General features: G+C 45.2%; 1 protein-coding gene across 2 annotated transcripts in view; it reads right to left on the bottom strand.

The window, feature by feature from the left end:
* The window catches only part of FLT3 (fms related receptor tyrosine kinase 3), a 102,838-nt gene that overhangs the window by 20,021 nt on the left and 61,762 nt on the right, over nt 1-21,055 (bottom strand). For both annotated transcript variants that reach the window (XM_023208738.1, XM_023208739.1), the window contains exons 10-18: nt 12,804-12,907; nt 11,541-11,649; nt 11,105-11,283; nt 9,892-9,998; nt 9,673-9,805; nt 9,478-9,582; nt 4,147-4,257; nt 3,070-3,223; nt 599-681 (exon numbers count right to left, since the gene is read on the bottom strand). In XM_023208738.1, the coding sequence (XP_023064506.1) occupies nt 599-681; nt 3,070-3,223; nt 4,147-4,257; nt 9,478-9,582; nt 9,673-9,805; nt 9,892-9,998; nt 11,105-11,283; nt 11,541-11,649; nt 12,804-12,907 (1,085 nt within the window). The remainder of the gene's footprint in view (nt 1-598; nt 682-3,069; nt 3,224-4,146; nt 4,258-9,477; nt 9,583-9,672; nt 9,806-9,891; nt 9,999-11,104; nt 11,284-11,540; nt 11,650-12,803; nt 12,908-21,055) is intronic.

Raw genomic sequence — 21,055 nt, 5'->3', positions numbered from 1 at the left:
CCAAGTAGCTGGGATTGCAGGCGTGCACCACCATACCCAGCTAATTTTTGTATTTTTAGTAGAGACAGCGTTTTGCATGTTGGCCAGGCTGGTCTTGAACTCCTGACCTCAGGTGACCTGCCTGGCTCGGCCTCCCAAAGTGCTAGGATTACAGGCATGAGCCACCACGCCCAGCCCCTCATTTACTCCTTCTAACAGTCCTGTGAGGAAGGTAGTGTTAGGCCTATTTTGTAAATAGGAAAATTGTGATTCTGGTGGTCGCATAACTTGTCCAAAGTCATCCAGTCAGAAAGCGAAGTAAGCAGAAGTTAATCCAAATTCTATGTAACTTCGGAACTCATCTCTTCCACTTCTCAGGTAATAAGATGGCTCTAATCAGTATATGACTTTAAATGAATAATCTGACCAAATAAAATAGTCCTCAGTGTTTATTAGTTGAATGTTGACGTAAAAGCTCCATTATACAAACTGACTATCATCTGACAATTAACAAATTTTAAAATGTTTTTGTGTTTACACACTTTTAAAAAAATAGCTAACATAAAACTTTGGCATTCATTTCCATTTTAAAGCGCTACTACTTAGAATAAAATATTACCTTCAGAGTGAAATGAATTCCCATGAAGCTCTGAGATCTGATCCGAGTCCGGGTGTACCTGAACGTCTCTTGAACCAGGCATGCTGTTAGAAAAATTTGTTTTTTCATTATTTACATTCTTCTTCTCAGCAGACATTTTATTTTAAAAATGTAATTCATCAAATAAATGGATTCTAGTTATAAACTGACTTTTAAATTAAAAGCACACCATCCATTTGTCCATTTTTTGTGTACATTATCTGTGTAACTGGGCTTGCCAGTCTAAGATAAAAGTAATCCCTGTTTTCCGTATAGAATCTTACAGTTCAAAAAGGACCTCACTCAATCCTTGCCACAACCTACAAGATGGGTGGCATTTTATAAAAGAGAAATTAGGCACGGGAGATAAATATGATTCGAGTGGAACCAGGGCTCACATCGATCTCATTCTTTGGTTTCTGAACTCAGCCCACTTTCCCTCACATAATACAGATCTTCCCGAGAGTCCTGTAAGTGTTTCTCTATCCTTCTTTTTTCCAGTTTGCCTTTGTAAAGCTCATTTCTTTTTACTGTGAAATTAATAAATAGCAATAATACAAATCTCTTTTAAGGTATATGTATAAAAGTTCTTCCCTGAGGAACTCTGTAGGAATTATAAATAGATCATGACTCAATGTATTCCAATAGATGAGTTTCACTCAATTGACAATTTACATATCTTTAGGAAATGGCTTCATGCTTTCAGACCACAAATATTCCAAAAGGAATAATTTCAGTGTATTTAATATTCCCATGAACAGAATGAATCAAAGAGGCTAAGTACTGACCAGTGGATGCTGGTCACACACATCTGACTCAGTAGGATAAGCCCCACTGTTCCAGAATGTGAGTGGCTTTACAGAGTTCTCATTTCTAGACAATGAGCTGAGAAACAAGTGTAAAGGGGAGGACTGGTGTGACAAGCCTGCACGGGTTAAGGGCAGCTGCACATGAATGTGCATGGGAATCTCCGTGGAGCCTGGTGGCTTTAAGACACTGGGTCTCTGTGTCAGACCTTGAAGGCCAGAGGCCTGCACTAAAACTTACATTCTAAGAAAACAAAGGTGGGACTCTCAAATGTATCCCTAAAAAGCCCCTGGTAAAGAAAAAAGTCTCCGACAAACAAATACCCTTCAGAATAAGGGAGAGCTTCCACACAGGTAGGGAAATAAGAATGCACCAAGGCTCGGCCAGGCACGGTGGCTCATGCCTGTAATTCCAGCACTTTGCGGGGCCTAGGTGGGCAGATCACCTTCGGTCAGGAGTTCGACACCAGCCTAACCAACATGGTGAAACCCTGTCTCCACTAAAAATACAAAATTAGCCGGGCATGGTGGTGCGTGCCTGTAATCTCAGCTACTTAGGAGGCTGAGGCAAGAGAATCACTTGAACCCGGGAGGCAGAGGTTGCAGTGAGCCGAGATCACACCATCGCACTCCAGCCTGGGCAACAGAGTGAAACTCTGTCTCAAAAAAAACAGGCCGGGCGCGATGGCTCAACCCTGTAATCCCAGCACTTTGGGAGGCCGAGACGGGCGGATCACGAGGTCAGGAGATCGAGACCATCCTGGCTAACACGGTGAAACCCCGTCTCTACTAAAAAATACAAAAAAAAAACTAGCCGGGCGAGGTGGCGGGCGCCTGTAGTCCCAGCTACTCAGGAGGCTGAGGCAGGAGAATGGCGTAAACCCGGGAGGCGGAGCTTGCAGTGAGCTGAGATCCGGCCACTGCACTCCAGCCTGGGAGACAGAGCGAGACTCCGTCTCAAAAAAAAAAAAAAAAAAAAACAGAATGCTCCAAGGCACAAAGCCATGATGCTCAAGTAATTAGCAAGAAAGTTCAAGGATGAGGAGGAGATCCCAGCAAACTCCTACAGCCCTCACTTACGCCCGCTAAAGCAATAAATCCCTGCAGGATCAAGCATCTCTCAGGGTTCCCACAGATGCAGAGGATAAACATAGAGCAGAGACAGGGTTACTGCTACTTTACTGTGTCCCCATCACGTGTCAATCAATCCATCCTAATATTTTAGAATCCAATTTGAGTTCAGCTTTCTTCTGCGCAGTAGTCCCAGGACCTGAGCTATTCTCTTTGAATATGTTAAGGACTTTGGAAAAAGTCTTCATTCTTTCTACCAACACCTGTGAGGCAACCAGGTGTCCTGAAAGACTGAATAATGCACCTTTCCCCAAACTAAATGGGCATCTAGGGTGTGATGCAGGCATGGGTGGAGAGAGGCTAGCTCAGCTATAGTACCTGTACTGAAGGAAAGGGACGGGGCTTATTGTTCCATGTCAACAGGGAAACTATAGCAAAGATTCAGGAAATGTCTAGGTTGCAGGACCCACAGACCACACGAGGCCTTTAAAAACTGGTCAACGAAGTGTGTTTGAACAGCACGCTTTGTCTACATTCTATGATGTGTAATTATGAAACCCTGACCCAGCCTCTTACCTGGAATTTGGATGTGATTGGAAAGTGGGGTAAAAACTGAAATTGTGTTCCTTGAAAATCTCTGTCCAAGTCCTGTGAAATTTTTCTCTTTTACTTCTTAGATAGTTGAGAAGATCACCATAGCAACAATATTCAAAAATCAAGTAAATTGGTCCTGAAATAGTTACAGTTTCAATTATAGGCATACACAAAGCAAACTGTTATTTCAGAAGTCTATGTAACAGACAACATACTCTTCCGACGGCTCAGTTCTCTACTGCCTTGGGGACAGTACAACTTTTTCTGAGCCTATCTCTTCTTATACTTTAAATTCAGTTTCAGCTTTTGCTCAAATTCCTTTGGAAAGCATCATCTTCTTGACTTTCTCTGTGGCCCTTGTTTGTACATGTGGCCTCACCAATACCACTGGCCTCCTGGATTCTCCAGTTTGCAACTGAAAGTAATGTTCTAGCTGTGTATTATAGGTGAACACTTGGTAACTATATGCTAATTTGCCGTTTGCTTGAGAAGGGAGAAATATATTCCCAATCCTCTCTCAGATTCACTTTCTTCTTTTTCCTTTCCTTCAGTACCAGCCCCAGGCCTGCTGCTGCAGAAAGAATGAACCTTGGGCACATCATTTGGGCATTTCTAGGCAGAAGAGAGAGGATCAGAGGGCATGCCCCCAGAGAATTGTGGGAAAGTAAAGTCTGATATCCTAGCTGGGCTGTGCCATATTTGACGGCAGCCCAACTGGGGCAGTGGCCAGGCTCTATAACCACTCTCACCACGCCTGTGCACCAGCTTCCAAGCTGGGGGAGAAGCACAGACACCACCAAATGTACTTGCAATGTTGCTGTTGTTGTTTTAAGCAGGTGAGAATTATGCAATATATCCCGACATAGCGGGTGAATGAGGCATTCTTTATTTTGACCCCTCTGATTTACAGAGTGCTCAGTGTCTAATTTCACTGGGGTTTAAGAGTTCACACTGTGACTGAGAAAAGACAAAGAATTAAAAAGAGAGAGAGAACAAACATCCTCTTTGTCATCAGGCTACAGTCTTTTTGATGAGGTGATTTTGGTGGCAGTAGGTTACCTGACAGCGTGCACGCCCCCAGCAGGTTCACAATATTCTCATGGCTTCCCAGCTGGGTCATCATCTTGAGTTCTGACATGAGCGCCTCTCTTTCAGAGCTGTCTGCTTTTTCTGTCAAAGAAACGAGCATTAAAAACATAAAACTCAAGTAACATACAAATTTTATGTCATTAAATAAATTAAAAATTTTCTCAGCTCAGAGTCAATCTGCATTATTTAAATTCAAAATTATGAGAGAAGCCGGGCGTGTTGGCTCATGCCTGTAACCCCAGCACTTTGGGAGGCCGAGGTGGATAGATCACTTGAGGTCAGGAGTTTGAGACTGGCCTGGCCAATATAGTGAAACCTCGTCTCTACCAAAAATACAAAAATTAGCCGGGCGTGGTGGGCACCTGTAATCCCAGCTACTTGGGAGGCTGAGGCAGGAGAATTGCTTGAACGTGGGAGGCAGAGGTTGCAGTTAGCTGAGATCACACCATTGCACTCCAGCCTGGGCAACAAGAGTGAAACTCCATCTCAAAATAAATAAATAAATAAATAAATAAATAAATAAATAAATAAATAAACAAACAAACAAACAAACAATATCCTGTGCTTTAAGTCAGAATTTCTCCTTTTCCTTTTTTTCTTTTTCTTTTTTTTTTTTTTGACACAGGATCTCACTCTGTCACCCAGGCTGGAGTGCAGTGGTGCAATCTCAGCTCACTGTAGCCTCTGCCTCCTGGGCCCAAGTGATCCTCCTACCTCAGTCCTCCAAGTAACTAGTACTACAAGCACAGACCATCATGCCCTGCTAATTTTTTTTATTTTTTGTAGAGATGGGGTCTCACCATGTTGCCCAGGCTGGTCTCCAACTCCTAGACTCAAGCACTCCTCCCAAATCCACCTCCCAAAGTGCTGGGAATATAGGTATGAGCCGGTATGCTCAGCCTAAGGCAGAATTCAGAGTGTGGTATAGGGTTGGGCGCAGTGGCTCACACCTGTAATCCCAACACTTTGGGAGGCCGAGGCGGGTGGATCATTTGAGGTCAGGAGTTGAAGACCAACCTGGCCAACATGGTGGCCAACATGGTGTCTCTACTAAAAATACAAAAAATTAGCTGGGCATTTTGGCGCACACCTGTAATTCCAGCTACTCAGGAGGCTGAGGCAAGAGAATCCCTTGAACTGGGGAGGCGGAGGTTGCAGTGAGCTGAGATCGAGCCCCTGCACCACTCCAGCCTGGGTGACAGGTGAGACTCTGTCTCAAACAAAACAAAACAAAACAAAACAAAGGCTATATTATAAATGTTGAATCTGGTGATGCAGCTTTCAACAGGACTTTCCTCTACCTACCAAAATAAAAATTCTTACAGTTGGCCCTCAAAACTAGCAAACAAAATAATAACACATGCTTTTCCTCCTTAGTACAAGTTAACAGAAGGGAGAAATATGCTTTTTGTTTGTTTGAACTCTTGGATTTGTCGTAGTCAGAGAGAGAGAAGATAGCAGTGTCATGAGCGTGGTTGACTCTAACCCGTGGCCCTCAGGTCTAGAACATTAGATTTGCCAGCAAGTCCAACGGGAGGAGGTCAAAGAGAACTAATTCCCACTACCGAGTGCTCAAGAGACCCATTAATTGACATTGAGAAATAAAACTGCCAAGCAGGCTGGAACATATTGGTTGGCCAATGCATTCTCTCTCTAGGGAGAATTCTAGAGAGCTCAGCAAACTGTACTCGTAACCTGGCTTAGAAGCACAGCGCGAGGAAAGTCACCGTGGAATCCAGGGGTCCTGTCATTGTGGCTGATGTGCACTTGGTCAGGGGAGCCCGGGCAGCCACAGGGGCAAGGGCAGGGTCTCTGGACTTCCCTCTCTAGGCTCCAGGCACCACCCCTCTGTGAACGGATTTTTTTCTTCCAGATATAGTAACTCTTCTTTACATTCAGTGAAGATTTGGTTCGATTTCCAGATTCCATTATTTTGTGCAGGAGGGCATCCTAACCTTTATAGCAGCTTCTCCAGTGCTGACATCCTCTAATTTGGCTTGGGCAAGCTCTCGGGGTATCCTTGTTTCCAAGATTTTGGCTTGGGGGTGGGATTTCCTGTGGGCACTGGGACCCCGGAATATGTCATGTCTTCAGCTTCACGCTGGACAGGGATCCGGGGCTTTCACTTGTTCATGTCCTATTCCTCATGGCTAAAATAATATCTTACATTTTTCGGCATGCTTTGCTTCTTCTAAGCACTTTCATATACCATTACCTCTTTCATTCAGTCATTCAATAAGTATTTATTGAGTGCCTACTGTGTAAGAGCCAATATCCTAGACACTGGGGAATGAAAGATAAACAAGACACAACTCTTGTCTTCCTGGAGTTTAGAGTCTCCTGGAGAAGGCAGAGAAGTAAATAAGCCATTACAATACAGTGCCATAAATGCAATATGGCAGGCAAGGTGTGGGCCTGTAATCCCAGCATCTTGGGAGGCTGAGGCAAGTGGGAGAATTGCTGGTACCCAGGAGTTCGAGACCAGCCTGGGCAAAATAGCGAGAGCTCATCTCTACTTAAAAATAAAATACAATAGAAATTAGCTGGGCATGGTGGTGCATGCGTGTAGTTCCAGCTACTGGAAAGGCTGTGGACAGACCATCACTTCCGCCCAGGACTTCAAGCTTGCATTAAGCTATGATCACTCCACTGCACTCCAGCCTGGGTGACAGACTGAGACCCTATCTCAAAAAAAAAAAAAAGAAAGGAAAAAGAAAAAATGCAAACTGGCAAAGGAATGCAGGGGTTATGTAGGGTCAAAAGGGACAGCTACCTTAGCCTTGGAGGGGTGGGGAAAGGAGCATTCAATGTCTAAACTGAGTCCTGAAGAAAAACTGGAGCTGGCCATGGTGCAGCGGGAGGAGAACGGTGCCAAGGGTTGTGACACAGTGCGCAGAGGTCGAGAAAGGAGAGAGCACAGCACCACAGACACAGACCCCACCCTCATGAGGCACAGGGGCTACTGGACAGATGGGACAGCAACTGGATATTAAACACGTCGTGACAAAGGTGACGGATTCTATGCGGGAAAGTCTGCAGAGAGTTAATGTCGCACATTGCAAGGGCTTCAATATTGTCTGTGGTGTGAGACAGAGGAAGTGGTGTTTAAGCTGAGACCTGAGGTTGCAGTGGGAGATACCTACATGAAAGGGGAAGGGGAAGCAGAAGGATCCACTTGTGCAAAGGCCCCACAGTGGGCGGGAGGACAGTGCTGGGGGAACTGAAAGAAGGCCAGTGCTCTGGGTGCTGAGAGCAAGAGGTGGGGAGGCGGCGGCGGCCTAGCCATGCGGGTGGTGGAGGAAATGCGAAGTAGGAAAGCCATTTGATCTGCTTAGCCTTTCATCACTGTCACTTGGACCTCAGCATGGAGAAACCAAAGGGAGGCAAGAGTGGATACAGGAACTTGCTTTGCAAGCTTTCGTCCAGGAGACAGCCTTCAACTAGGGTGGTGGTAATAGAGACGGAGGGATGAGGATGGAATCAAGAGACACTAAGCGGAAACCTGATAGGATTGGCTCACATGGTGTTAGAAAGAGGAAGGTGTCAAGGAAAAGTCACGGGTTTCTAGTGTGCCCAACTATATAGAATGTGGTTATTTATTCACTGGCATTCATTACCAGTCACAGAGAGGACTGCTGGTGCAGGGCCAGGGTTAGGGGAATTCACCTTGGATACACTGTGTTAAAGGGAACTTTGAGACATCCAAACATTTAATATATGAACCTGAAGCTCCGCAGCGAGATGCAAGCATGAGGGCCATTGGTGTATGGGAGGACATCACGGGCATAGTGGGCATGGACTGTGTTGAGTGTGTGGAGCAGAAATGCAAGGCGGTCCAGGAGCAAGCCTTTAGGTAGCAAGCCTACCCCTAAAAAGCTGGATGGAGCCTAGGCAACATGGCAAAGCCCCATCTCTACCAAAAATACAATAATTAGCCAGGCATGCTGGCATAAGCCTGTAGTTCCCCCTACTCAGGAGCCTGAAGTGGGAGGATGGCTTGAGCCTGGGAAGTGGAGGTTGCAGTGAGCTGAGATCACACCACTGAACTCCAGCCTGGGTGACAGAGCAAGGCTGTGTTTCAAAAACAGCCACAAAAACAAAAGCTGGATGGAAGAAGATGAGCTCACAAAGGACTGAGAAGGGCAGAGGGGTGGGAGGAAAACCAGAATACGGCGACACAAAACCCAAAGAAAGAAAGTTTCTAGATGGAGAGAAGAGTCAACAGCATCAATTCATGCTGAACAATCAAGTAATGAGGACTGACAAATATTCATTAGGCTTGGTTTGAGGTCACTGTCGACCTTAGCAAGAGAGCCAGCTGGAGGTGCTTTTGCTGAGTCAGCAGTGGTAATGGGGAGGCCAACAATGGGGCTGGAAGCCAGATCGGAATGGATGGAGCAATGAAGTGAGGATACCAAGGGCCCCAATTTACTGTCCTACCAGAGTCTGTTTCAACCCACACCTGTAATTCCAGCACTTTAGGAGGCCAAGCCAGCCTCACTTGAGCCAGGAGTTTGCAATCAGCCTGGGCAATATGGTGAGACACCATCTCTACAAAAAAAAAAAAAAAAACAAAATTAGCCAATTGTATTGGCACATTCCCGTAAGGCTGAGGCGAGAGGATCGCTTGAGCCAAGGAGGTCGAAGTTGCAGTGAGTTATGATCACAGCACTCTAGCCTGGGCAACAGAGCAAGATCCTGTCTCTAAAAATAAAACAAAACAACAACAACACAGACGTAAGAAAGAACTTCTGCCTGTGGCAACTGTATCCCCAAATATCAAAGCCTATAAAAGCTAAATAGGCCTGGCACAGTGGCTCACACCTGTAATCCCAGCACTTTGGGAGGCCGAGGCGGGCAGATAGCTTGAGCTCAGATCAGCCTAGGCAACATGGTGAAACCCTGTTTCACCAAAAATACAAAAATCAGCTGAGCGTGGTGGTGCGCGCCTGTATCCCGAGCTGCTGAGGAGCCTGAGCCCGGGGGGTGGAGGCTGCAGTGAGCCATGATCACACAGCTGTACTCCAGCCTAGGTGACAGAGTGAGACTCTATCTCAATAAAATAAAATAAAATAAAAATAAACAAAGAGAGAAGTGGAAGAAGAGGTGGAGTTTTGTACTTATGACTTGAATTTTGTATTCATGACTGGGTTGACACTCATCCCAATCCACTCCATTTTTAGCCTCGAAACATGGCAAACAGTAACCATTGAAAGGATGGAAAAGAGAAGAAGGCATGGGTGGGAAACCGTGCCTCCTATTTTTGTGCATCTTTGTTGCTGTTCTTCCACTATACTGTACCTTTCAGCATTTTGACTGCAACCTGGATGGAGACTCCTGTTTTGCTAATTCCATAAGCTGTTGCGTTCATCACTTTTCCAAAAGCACCTGATCCCAGTACCTTCCCTGCGGAGATAAACGGTGAGTACGTGCATTGTAAAGATTTCCCAATGGAAACGAAATGCTGCAGAAACATTTGGCACATTCCACTCTTACCAAACTCTAAATTTTCTCTTGGAAACTCCCATTTGAGATCATAGTCATATTCTCTGAAATCAACGTAGAAGTACTCATTATCTGAGGAGCCGGTCACCTGTACCATCTGTAGCTGGCTTTCATACCTAAATTGCTTCAGAGATGAAATGATGAGTCAGTTAGGAATAGGCCGTTCTGCAGATGGAGGAAAGAATACTGAATTTTTACCTTTGCTTTTACCTTTTTGTACTTGTGACAAATCAGCATGGTTAAAACGACAATGAAGAGGAGACAAACACCAATTGTTGCATAGAATGAGATGCTGTCTTGGATGAAAGGGAAGGGGCCTGCAACAAAAGAGTGTCACTCAGCGATGATGAAACAGAATTCCTGTGTGACTTTATAAATAGTGGACAACTCATTATAATCTCTCACATCCTGTTTCAGTGATAATCATTGTCAGTCCTCACAACCATTCTGCATAGACTCTGCTCCCCGCAGACAATCAGGCAATGTCCCTGTAAAGCACACGTTTCCTCCCTAGAAATTGCAGATTATTCTGAATCCATTCTTTAAAACCATTTACTAGGGTTACAAGAATTACATCTGGGCCAGGCACGATGGCTCACGCCTGCAGTCCCAGCACTTTGGGAGGCCAATGTGGGAGGATCACTTGAATCCAAGAATTAGAGACCAGCCCAGGCAACATGGTGAAACCCCATCTCTACAAAAAAATACAAAAATTAGCTGGGCATGGTGGCAGGTGCCTGTAATCCCAGCTACTTGGGAGGCTGAGGCAGGAGAATCGCTGGAACCCTGGAGGCAGAGGTTACAGTGAGCCGAGATCACGCCACTGCACTCCAGCCTGGGCGACAGAGCGAGACTCCATCTCAAAAAAACAACAACAACAAAAACCATGGATTTAAACCTACAGGATGTACAAATCAGAGAAAAAAAGAAGTTCACATCCCTTTTATGAAGGTCTCACATAAAAGTGGAGAAGTCAGTTTTGTGAGGTTGGTGATCCTAATTATTAGGGTGGGCAGCCAGGTTTCAGAATTGTTTAACTTAGGAGGGCTCTAAAAAGCAAACCAAAAATTATAAAACAGCAGGCTAAGGACAAATAAGGAAGCTAATCAAAAGGGAAAATGACAGAGACTCCAAGTGACAAAATCTGTCTCTCTAAAGTTAGATCTTTGCATGGAGATTCGCCACACCGGGAGTTTCTGCTTCTCCCCATCACTGTGACAGATGAGTCACGAGGGCACAGGCAGGACTCCGCCCCAACCTGCGAAACAGTCTGTCTGGGGATTCTTGCCTGACTCAAGAAACCTTTTCTCACACACTGACCCTATACTCTCCTGTAAAATTCCCCAAGTAAAAGTCAGCGATGGGGACTAACTGCTAGTGGGGAATTCCTGATGGTGGAGTATTACAATAGCAATTGTTGTACCTGGAGAGTTTAAAAGGATCGTCTCACAAGATGTGCCAAGGGAATTGTACGCACAGCACTTGACCAGGAACCCTTTTATGGCTTCGCTCATGTTTAGAGTGCTGCTCGACACCCACTGGCCAAACACTTTTCTGTTAGCCTTTCTATTCCAGACTCCTTCTGTGATCTCTTCTGTGCAGCTGGAAAAAAAATGGCAAAGAATTTAGACAGGTGAGCTGTCATCAGATGGGAAGTCAGGGTTTCTGCAGCGAGTTCTAAAAGAGATTCATCCAGTATAAGCTATCAGAAACAATCTATGACTATTGAGAATTATGACTATTGAGAACATTAGCATTTTAAATATTTCATCATTTCTTCTTAAACTGTGTTCATGAAAGAGTCAATAGGTCAGAGTTTTATGTTCTTCCATTATAAGAGACATCAATGTCCTTATTACTTGGGAGACTTGTCTGAACACTTCTTCCAGGTCCAAGATGGTAATGGGTATCCATCTGAGGAACAGGATGCCTGACTCGCTGATGCTTCCGCGAGCACTTGAGGTTTCCCTACAGAAAAGAAAACATGTGAAATAAGCTCACTGGCTGGGCAGAGTGGTTCGCTCCTATAATACCAACACTTTGTGAAGCCAAGGTGGGAGGATCACTTGGGCCAAGGAGTTCAAGACCAGCCTGGGCAACATAGCAAGACCTTGTCTCGGAAAATAATAAAATAAAATAAGCTCATGGAGCATGGTACTTTCTGGCAATAGTTTCAAAGTTGCCTACAGTACAGGCTACCCATTTACTCCAGGGCAGTCTGTGCTTCTGGGAGAATGTCTCATTCAGAATGACTCCAGATCTCTGGTAATTTCTTCTTTCCTCCTTGCCATGCAACCTTCTGGTTGGGCAGCCTTGACACCTCTCTGCTACACACCATTTTTCCATTGCTAGCCTCCCCCTGGAGAGAGCTGAGGTACAGACCTCCACCTGCTTGCATGCCTTAAAATGATTCTTAGCTTCAGGAGAAGTTGGACTTCTCATTGTTTTGTAAGCCAAAGAAATGAAAATTATTAAAAACAAATAAATGAGAGATAAAATGACTTTCAGCCTTTCCTTAACATGCCCTTTCAAAATACTAAAATCAATAAAGTCACAACACTAATTCATATTCGGAGACGATGTGAAATAAGTCTTTCAGCCTCTGAGGACACACACAGAAAGAGATATATGGCCAGGTGCAGTGGCTCTCGCCTGTAATCCTAGCACTTTGGGAGGCCACGGTATGAGGATCCCTTGAGGCCAGGAGTTTGAGATCAACCTGGGCAACAATGGGAGGCCCTCTCTTAACAAAAATGGTTTTAAAATTAGCTAAGCATGGGGGAGCGTGCCTTAGTCCCAGCTACTCGGGAGGCTTAGTTAGGAGGATCACTTGAGCCCAGGAGTTTGAAGCTATGGGGATCTATGATTGTGCCATGGCACCCCAGACTACATGATAGAGTGAGACCTGGTGTTAAAAATGAAACAAAACAAAATAACATAAAAAATAAAGAGATATATGATCGATGGCAGTAGATATGAGAGTAAAATTTCAAAACACTTCAGCATACAAAAACAGTTTTGTAGTACCCCTTGTAAGCCATTACTTAGCTCTTCCTAGTTAAGACTAATAAAGAATTAAGGAATTAAAAAATAAAAACTAAATTCTTGGCAATTTAACTTACTTCTTATATTCAGCGTGAACATTTTGGTAAATTGGGCATCACCATTTTCTGCATGGAATATATATTCTCCTGGCTGGTGCTTATGATTGCAAAACTTGGATATGCTGTTTGAAAAAGAATTAAAGACAGATTTAGCCTGATCGCTACAAGAGATGATGCAACTAATGACAGTGTGCACGGGAGGAGTCTTCCTTGACATGCTCCTTACTTGCTAAAGTTCACTGGAAAAGGAGATGTCCATATTCTAGACCCTTGCTACTCAAAGTGTGGTCCACAGACAGGCAGCGTCAACATCGCCATTGGTATCATCTGGGAGCTTGTTACAATTGCAAGATTTCAGGTCCCATCTCAAATCACTGACTCAGAATCTGCATTTTAAGATGATCACCATGTGAGTCACATGCCCACTGAGAGTTGGGATCGACCGAAGATCCTCAGTGAGACAAGGAAGTTCTGGATAGTCTGACTTCTCAGATCTTGTGCAGGTGGAGGAGCCTGTAGTTCAGAGGCCCCCAACCCCCTGGCCGCAGACTGGTACCTGTCCATGGCCCGTTAGGAACGGGGCCACACAGCAGGAAGTGAGCAGCAGGCAAGCCAGCTTTACCGCCTCCTGTCAGAGCAGCAGAGGAATTCAAGTCTCTCAGGAGCACAAACCCTACTGTGAATCGCACATACCAGGGATCTAGGTTGTGTGTTCCTTATGAGAGTCTAATCCCTGACGATCTGAGGTGGAACAGTTTCATCCCAAAACCAACCCCTACCCCCAGTCTATGGAAAAACTGTCTTCCACAAAATGGATTCCTGGTGCTAAACACGTTGAGGACTGCTGCTGTAGCTGCCCTGCTTCCTGAAATGATGGTCCAAGGCAGGACCTATGACCCACCCTTGACTTACATAGCAATGAACCATGATGAGGGCTCAAATCCACCGAGCTTGTGCAGAAACTTCTGAGTGCTCTCACAGGCTCTAGTGCCTACTTGGAGCACTCATCAACCACTCGATATTTTGACACGGATAACCTGATCTTGGGGACTGTCCACCACGCCCAGCAGGCCTGTGGGTTGCTGGATACTGCAGTGAGATGTTGGATGGTGTAGGAGAGGCAGGGGAGCAAGGAGCTGTTGAATATGCCTTCTTGCACTCACAGTAACAAAATTGGAGAAAAAGAAAAAAAATTCCCTTCAAACAGAAAAAGATACCTAAGGCTTGTTTCGAAGATATCTAACTCGACCTCCACATAGCCTACCTAAAGTTTTTTGTTTCGTTTGTTTGTTTGTTTGTTTGTTTTCTTGAGACAGAGTCTTGCTCTGTTGCCCAGGCTGGAGTGCAGTGGCGCAATCACGGCTCACTGCAAGCTCCGCCTCCCGGGTTCACGCCATTCTCCTGCCTCAGCCTCCCGAGTAGCTGGGACTACAGGCGCCTGCCACCACGCCCAGCTAATTTTTTGTAATTTTTAGTAGAGACGGGGTTTCACCGTGTTAGCCAGGATGGTCTCGATCTCCTGATCTCGTGATCCATCTGCCTCGGCCTCCCAAAGTGCTGGGATTACAGGCATGAGCCACCATGCCCAACCTAGCCTACTTAAAGTTTAAAAAACAAAAAGACCCTGCCTGGCAGGTTAGGAAGACGAGTCAGAGTGGATGCAGCTTTAGACGAGAAGTGTGGAGGATGCAAAAGACCTAAAAGGTATAGCTATCTTCAAAGATACTTAAACTGGGTGGGTAGACAGGATCCATACAAGTGGAATCGTTAAAGCATTAAACTGAAGACCAGCAGATGATCAAAGAAGGCAGAGGTCTGTGTTGGTGGGAAAGGTTCAGGGGCTTCACAGAGGAGGTAGAGCTCGAGCTGGATCCTCATGAAGGAGTTGGTTTTGGTAAGAGAGCAAAAGAAAAGGCATCCAAGGAGGGGACAAAGCAGCAACTGAAGGTGCCAGACAGAAAGCCATAGGGCTGCAGTGAGGAGGAGCAGCGAGCCTCTCACGGGAGCAGAATATCATGAACAGTATTTTATTTACTTATTTTATTTATGTATTTATTGATTGATTGATACAAAGTCTCACCCTGTCACCCAGGCTGCAGTGCAGTGGCACAATCTCGGTTTACTGCAACCTCTGCCTCCCAGGTTCAAGCAATTCTCCTGCCTCAGCCTCCTGAATAGCTGGGATTACAGTTGCCCGCCACCACACCTGGCTAATTTTTTGTAGTTTTAGAAGAGACGGGGTTTCACCATATTGGCCAGGGTGATCTCGGTCTCTTGACCTCATGATCCGCCTGCCTCAGTCTCCCAAAGTGGTGGGATGAATTATACATTTTAAAAACACAAAGCCCTGAGCATTGCAATAAAACTTTTTTTTTTTGAGATGGAGTCTCACTCTGTCACCCAGGCTGGAGTTCAGTGGCACGATCTTGGCTCACTGCAACTTCTGCCTCCTGGGTTCAAGTGATTCTCCTGCCTCAGCCTCCCAAGTAGGTGGGATTACAGGTGCACACCACCACACCCGCTAATTTTTGTATTTTTCGTAGAGATGGGGTTCACCATGTTGGCCAGGCTCGTCTTGAATTCCTGACCTCGTGTGATCCACTCTCCTTGGCCTCCAAAAGTGCTGGGATTACAGGCATGAGCCACTGCACCTAGCCTTAATTTTATTTTATTTTATGTAATTTTTCTGTAGAGATGGGGTCTCACTATGTTGCCCAGGCTGGTCTCAAACTCCTGGCCTCAAGCCATCCTCCCACCTCGGCCTCCCAAAGTGCTGGGATAACAGGTATGAGTCATTGTGCCTTGGCCTATGAACAGTGTTTTATATTCACCTGCTGATGGCAGCAAAAGTTTACTGGAATTTTAAAGGCTGTCGTAGCAATTCAGGAACTCATTCATTCATTCATTCATTCAACTGTCAATGTTAGAACTTGTTTGTGATGGAAATTGAGGACACAACAGCAAATTCAAAAAACTGGGTTTCTGTTCTCACAGAATTTACAATTTGGTGGTGAAGGTAGAGGGGTAATAAGCAGTTAGAGTGTGGGAAGTTTCTGTGATAGGAGAAGTAAAAGTTCAGATTTGAGGTTTTGGAGCATGACAAGAGGAGTGCTGTTTAATGTAAGAGAATGGGAAAGGAGAGAAAAGAGCAAACCCAAGAGGCACCAGAAAAAAAGAAATGGCAGGGGCTGGATTGGATACAGAAGATAAAGGAGAAGGGAATCCCAGTTGGTCCCCAAGACTCAAAACACGCCTGTAATCCCAACGCTTTGGGAGGCTGAGGTGGGTGGACTGCTTGAGGCCAGAAGTTTGAGACCAGCCTGGGCAACCTAGTGAGATCCCATCTCTACAAAAAAAATCCACAAAATGCCACTGCGTAATTAGAGCTTTTGAGCCCATGTTTGTGTGACACCAATGTTCTGTGCCCTGAACTCCTAAGCCAAGGTAATTCTGACTGTGTGTTGTGAACGAGAGAATTCATCTCTCTGACCTATCGAAAGTTTCAGGCAGTTAAAAGTTGACCTTTGGGTGGGTGCAGGGGCTCGCATCTGTAATCCCAGCACTCTGAGAGGCCGAGGAGGATGCATTACTTGAGCCCAGGAGTTCCAGATCAGCCTGGACAACATGGCGAGACCTCGTCTCTACAGTTTTTTTCTTTTTTAATTAGCTGGGTGCGACAGCACACACCTGTGGTCCCAGCTACTCGGGAGGCCGAGGTAGGGGAATCGCTGGAGCCACTGTACTCCAGCCTGGGCAACAGAGCAAGACCCAGACTCAAAAAAAAGGCTGAGCATTGAATAAGGTGTTTAACCTTGTTTTACTTTGTTAACAAGAAGCCTAAAGACGTAAAAAAGAGGAATTTCTTATCCTGACCTATTTCTGGACAAAAAGGAGGAAATCACTGGTGAAGTGGAAACAATAGAAAGATCAGGGGAAAGCCAGATTACAACCCTAGGGAGGAGAAGAGGACACAGAGCTCCGTGCCGGTGCCCACCTCAGGAAGGCAGTGTGGAAGAGGCTGGCGTGGAAATGGCCCAAGAGAAGAAAGACGTGCGCTTCTAACAGGGAAAGTGTGATTCTCTCTGGACTATGGCCAAAGACCCTGAAAAAGGAGAAGAGAGGAGGTAATAAAGCCAGTGTGGCTCACCAGGGACCATGTCAGAGACACCAGTCAATTCAGTGGAAAAAGAAATGACCAGTACAATTACTTCTCATGAGGCAGACCAAAGCAAAATGTTTCATAAACGTTTTTCTTCCTCAGTCTTCTGTGCTGTCTTAACAGAGTGTGGTTTGCCACGGTTTAGAAGAGATAGCACCTGAAATATTTTTCACTCTTCTGAACAAACACCAGGTAGGAAATTGGTCACATAAACAGCAGGAACACAAAACTGAATATCCAGATCGCTTTAAACTACCTTTCCTCGTGCTTATGACAGTTAACCCTGCAAACAATGACAACTACAATGACAACTGTGTCCTGACCCCATGGGAATTCCAAGGGGACTAACCAGTTACGCTGATTGGGAGATGCAAAGCTTCCTCTTTCGCCTAGGGGTTTTCTATAAATGGCCAGCTGACAGGAGACGGATGTCAGGACATTTGCGTTTACAGTGAAACAGTATCTCGGTGTCTAAGAAGATGTGTTCTGGTTACAACTAAGAAAAGGGGTTTCTTGGCTGGGAACGATGGCTCACACCTGCCCAGCACTTTGGGAGGCTGAAGGAGGAGGATCACTTGAGGTCAGGAGTTCAAGACCAGCCTGGCCAACATGGTGAAACTCCATCTCTACTAAAGATACAAAAAATTAGCTGGGCACGGTGGTACGCGCCTGTAATCCCAGCTACTCGGGAGGCTAAGGCAGGAGAAAAGCTTGCGTTTGAGGTTGCAGTGAGCTAAGATCACGCCATTGCACTCCAGCCTGGGCGACAGGGCAAGACTCCATCTAAAAAAATAATAATAATAAATAAAAATACAAAATAAAAAAATAATAACCTCAAAGAAAGAGAAAGGAAAAAAAGTAAAGTTGATACTCATCAACAGGAGTTAGTTAAAATAAAAATTTCTAAAAAGTGGAATACTATGCAGCCATTAAAACAATAAGGCAGATATAACAACATACTTATTAATATAGAAAGATGCTCATGATATATTTTAAGTGAAAAATCAGACTACAAATGGTACATTATTTCATGTTTATACAAAGATCCATATTGTATGTTTCTATCATGGTGGTTACATAGAAAAAGTCTGCAATGTTATCTCTGGAGGTGGAATTATGGTGTTTTTTTTAAGGCAATTTCAGAAAAAAAAGAATGAATAAAGGGTGTTGGCTTTGCCTTCTGTGACTGGGCAAGTAATTTAGCCTCAATTTCCACATTTCATAAAATGGGATTATGAGGGTTAAATGAGGTAATACACCTCTAGGATTTTGCACATGATAAGAACTCAAAGAAGGATCTTTTATTCTCGCAGAATGGCTTCATAAGATATGGTTAACAGGCCGGGCGCGGTGGCTCAAGCCTGTAATCCCAGCACTTTGGGAGGCCGAGACGGGTGGATCACGAGGTCAGGAGATCGAGACCATCCTGGCAAACACCGTGAAACCCCATCTCTACTAAAAATACAAAAAACTAGCTGGGCGAGGTAGCGGGCGCCTGTAGTCCCAGCTACTCGGGAGGCTGAGGCAGGAGAATGGCGTGGACCCGGGAGGCGGAGCTTGCAGTGAGCTGAGATCCGGCCACTGCACTCCAGCCTGGGTGACAGAGCGAGACTCTGTCTCAAAAAAAAAAAAAAAAGATATGGTTAATAACTTACAACTGAGTGGGGTCTTGGGCAGACCTGCAGCCAGGAATGCTGTCTCAAACTGCAGAAGTGAACAGGAACGGGATTTAGGTAGGAGCTGCTGGTATTTCACTAGACTCAAACTTTTCCCTCATTTTCCCTCCTTTCTGTCTATGCTCAAGGCTCAATTCCTTCAGAAAATAGGAAAAAAAAAAAAAAAAAAAAAAAAAAAAAAACTCCTGTCCCAGGCTCCATAATCTTCCATAATTGTGTGTCACTCATTTCATGTGACAGCCTGCCTGCTTTTCAGTTTGTGGTTCTTCTGGCTGGACCCTGGCTCACCACCCAGAACCCAAACGACCACCACACAGCTGTTTAGCCCATAAGCACTCAGTGGAAAATTAAATATTTCAGGAACAAGGAAAACATTAGGCCTAGGCAAGGCTGAGGAGAAGGTTTCAGAAGAGGTTACTAAGTAATTTCAACAGTCCCATTCCTCTTTTTTCCCATGAAATCGGAGAAAGCTAAGGTAGATTTGGTATTTGTAATTAAGTCTGTAGAGATACGAAATTATACAAACGAATGGGTGAAATATCCTGGAAACCTTTATCAGGACCAGGACACCAGGACGGCTAGAAAGTTATAATTTAATAAAATGTAAACATATAAAGGCAAGCCCTAGTAAACTTTGGCGTCATATTTGAGGAAGTAAATTGGAGAAATGAAGCCATGAAAGTGGGGAAGCCGAGAGATCTCTGGTGCACATACCATGACCACACCAAAGTTTTTTCAGGGGTACTGTTATTACAGGGCCCTTTCGGTTGCAGATTTTTTTAAAGTTGTATCACTTTGCCTATGAAATCTTGATACATGACTAAAATACTGTACTTCACAAATTCGGCTCAATTAAATTGTTGAATCTAGGTGGTAAAGAATGCTCACACACTGTTATTTCAACTTACTAGTAAATTTGAAACTTTCTATAATAAAAAGTCAAAAGGAAAGACGGGTGCAGTGGCACATGCCAAGTTGCAGCTACTCAGGAGGCTAAGGCAGGAGGATCACTTGAGCCCAGGAGTTAGAATCCAACCTGGGCAACATAGCGAGACCCTGACTCTAAAAAGCAAAAAGAAGCCAGGCAAGCTGGCTCATCGCCATAATCCCAGCACTTTGCGAGGCCGAGGCGGGTGGATCACGAGGTCAGGAGTTCAAGACCAGCCTGGCCAAGATGGTGAAACCCTGTCTCTACTCAAAATACAAAAATTAGCCAGGCAGGGTAGCGCATGCCTGTAATCCCAGCTACTCAAGAGGCTGAGGCAGGAGAATCACTTAAAGCTGGAAGGCAGAGGTTGCAGTAAGCCAAGATTGAGCCACTGCATTCTAGCCTGGGCGACAGAGCAAGACTCTGTCTCAAAAAAAAAAGCAAAAAGAAGGGCCGGGCGTGCTGGTTCACACCTGTAATCCCAGCACTTCGGGAGGCCAAGGTGGGCGTATCATTTAAGGTCAGGAGTTCAAGACCAGCCTGGCCAACATGGAGAAACCCTGTCTCTACTAAAAATACAAAAAAATTCACTGGGCAGGGTGGCTCATGCCTGTAATCTCAGCTACTAGGGAGGCTGAGGCAGGAGAATCACTTAAACCCGGGAGTCAGAGGTTGCAGTGAGCCAAGATCACACCACCGCACTCCAGCCTGGGCGACAAAGTGAGACTTAGTCCAAAAAAAAAAAAGCAAAAAGAAAGAAAAGTGTAAATGACCCCTGACTGTAATCTAGTCTGCCATCCCCATCTCAACATAGAGCCTCGTGTGGAAAGCAAAAGACATTTAGAGCACTCAGAGGCGTGTTAAAATTTTGTGTCGTTTGTTTCCTGTTCAGTATTTTGAGCACGTTTTTTCATGAAGAAGGAGGGCCCATCTTTCCTTTGCTGTGCGTCATCAGTGGCCCACAACACCTGGTACGCTATTATTACCAACAATGCACATTATTAGCACAAACACTGTAGCTCTTCAAGGACTTTTCTTTTTTTTTTTTTTTTTTTTTTTGAGACGGAGTCTTGCTCTGTCGCCCGGGCTGGAGTGCAGTGGCCTGATCTCAGCTCACTGGAAGCTCCGCCTCCTGGGTTCACGCCATTCTCCTGCCTCAGCCTTCGGAGTAGCTAGGACCACAGGCGCCCCCCACCGCGCCCAGCTAGTTTTAGTAGAGACGGGGTTTCACCATGTTAGCCAGGATGGTCTCGACCTCCTGACCTTGTGATCCGCCCGTCTCAGCCTCCCAAAGTGCTGGGATTACAGGCTTGAGCCACTGCGCCCGGCCTAGAACTTTTCAATACAATAAACACTGAGTCTTGGGTGTTGTGCTAAGAACCACGTGTGTGGTCCTTGAAGTGAAGAGGATGCTGTTGACTCGTCTTTGGCCCCGACTGCACTGTGAACTGCATTCCAGATATGATGGTGCATTCATTCATTCACACACTTACTGAACAAGGCATTG

Source organism: Piliocolobus tephrosceles, chromosome X (genome assembly GCF_002776525.5).
Source record: "Piliocolobus tephrosceles isolate RC106 chromosome X, ASM277652v3, whole genome shotgun sequence".
NCBI classification, from domain to species: Eukaryota; Metazoa; Chordata; class Mammalia; order Primates; family Cercopithecidae; genus Piliocolobus; species Piliocolobus tephrosceles.
Note: the sequence above shows the minus strand (reverse complement) of the source record. Positions and strands in the feature narration are given on the sequence as shown.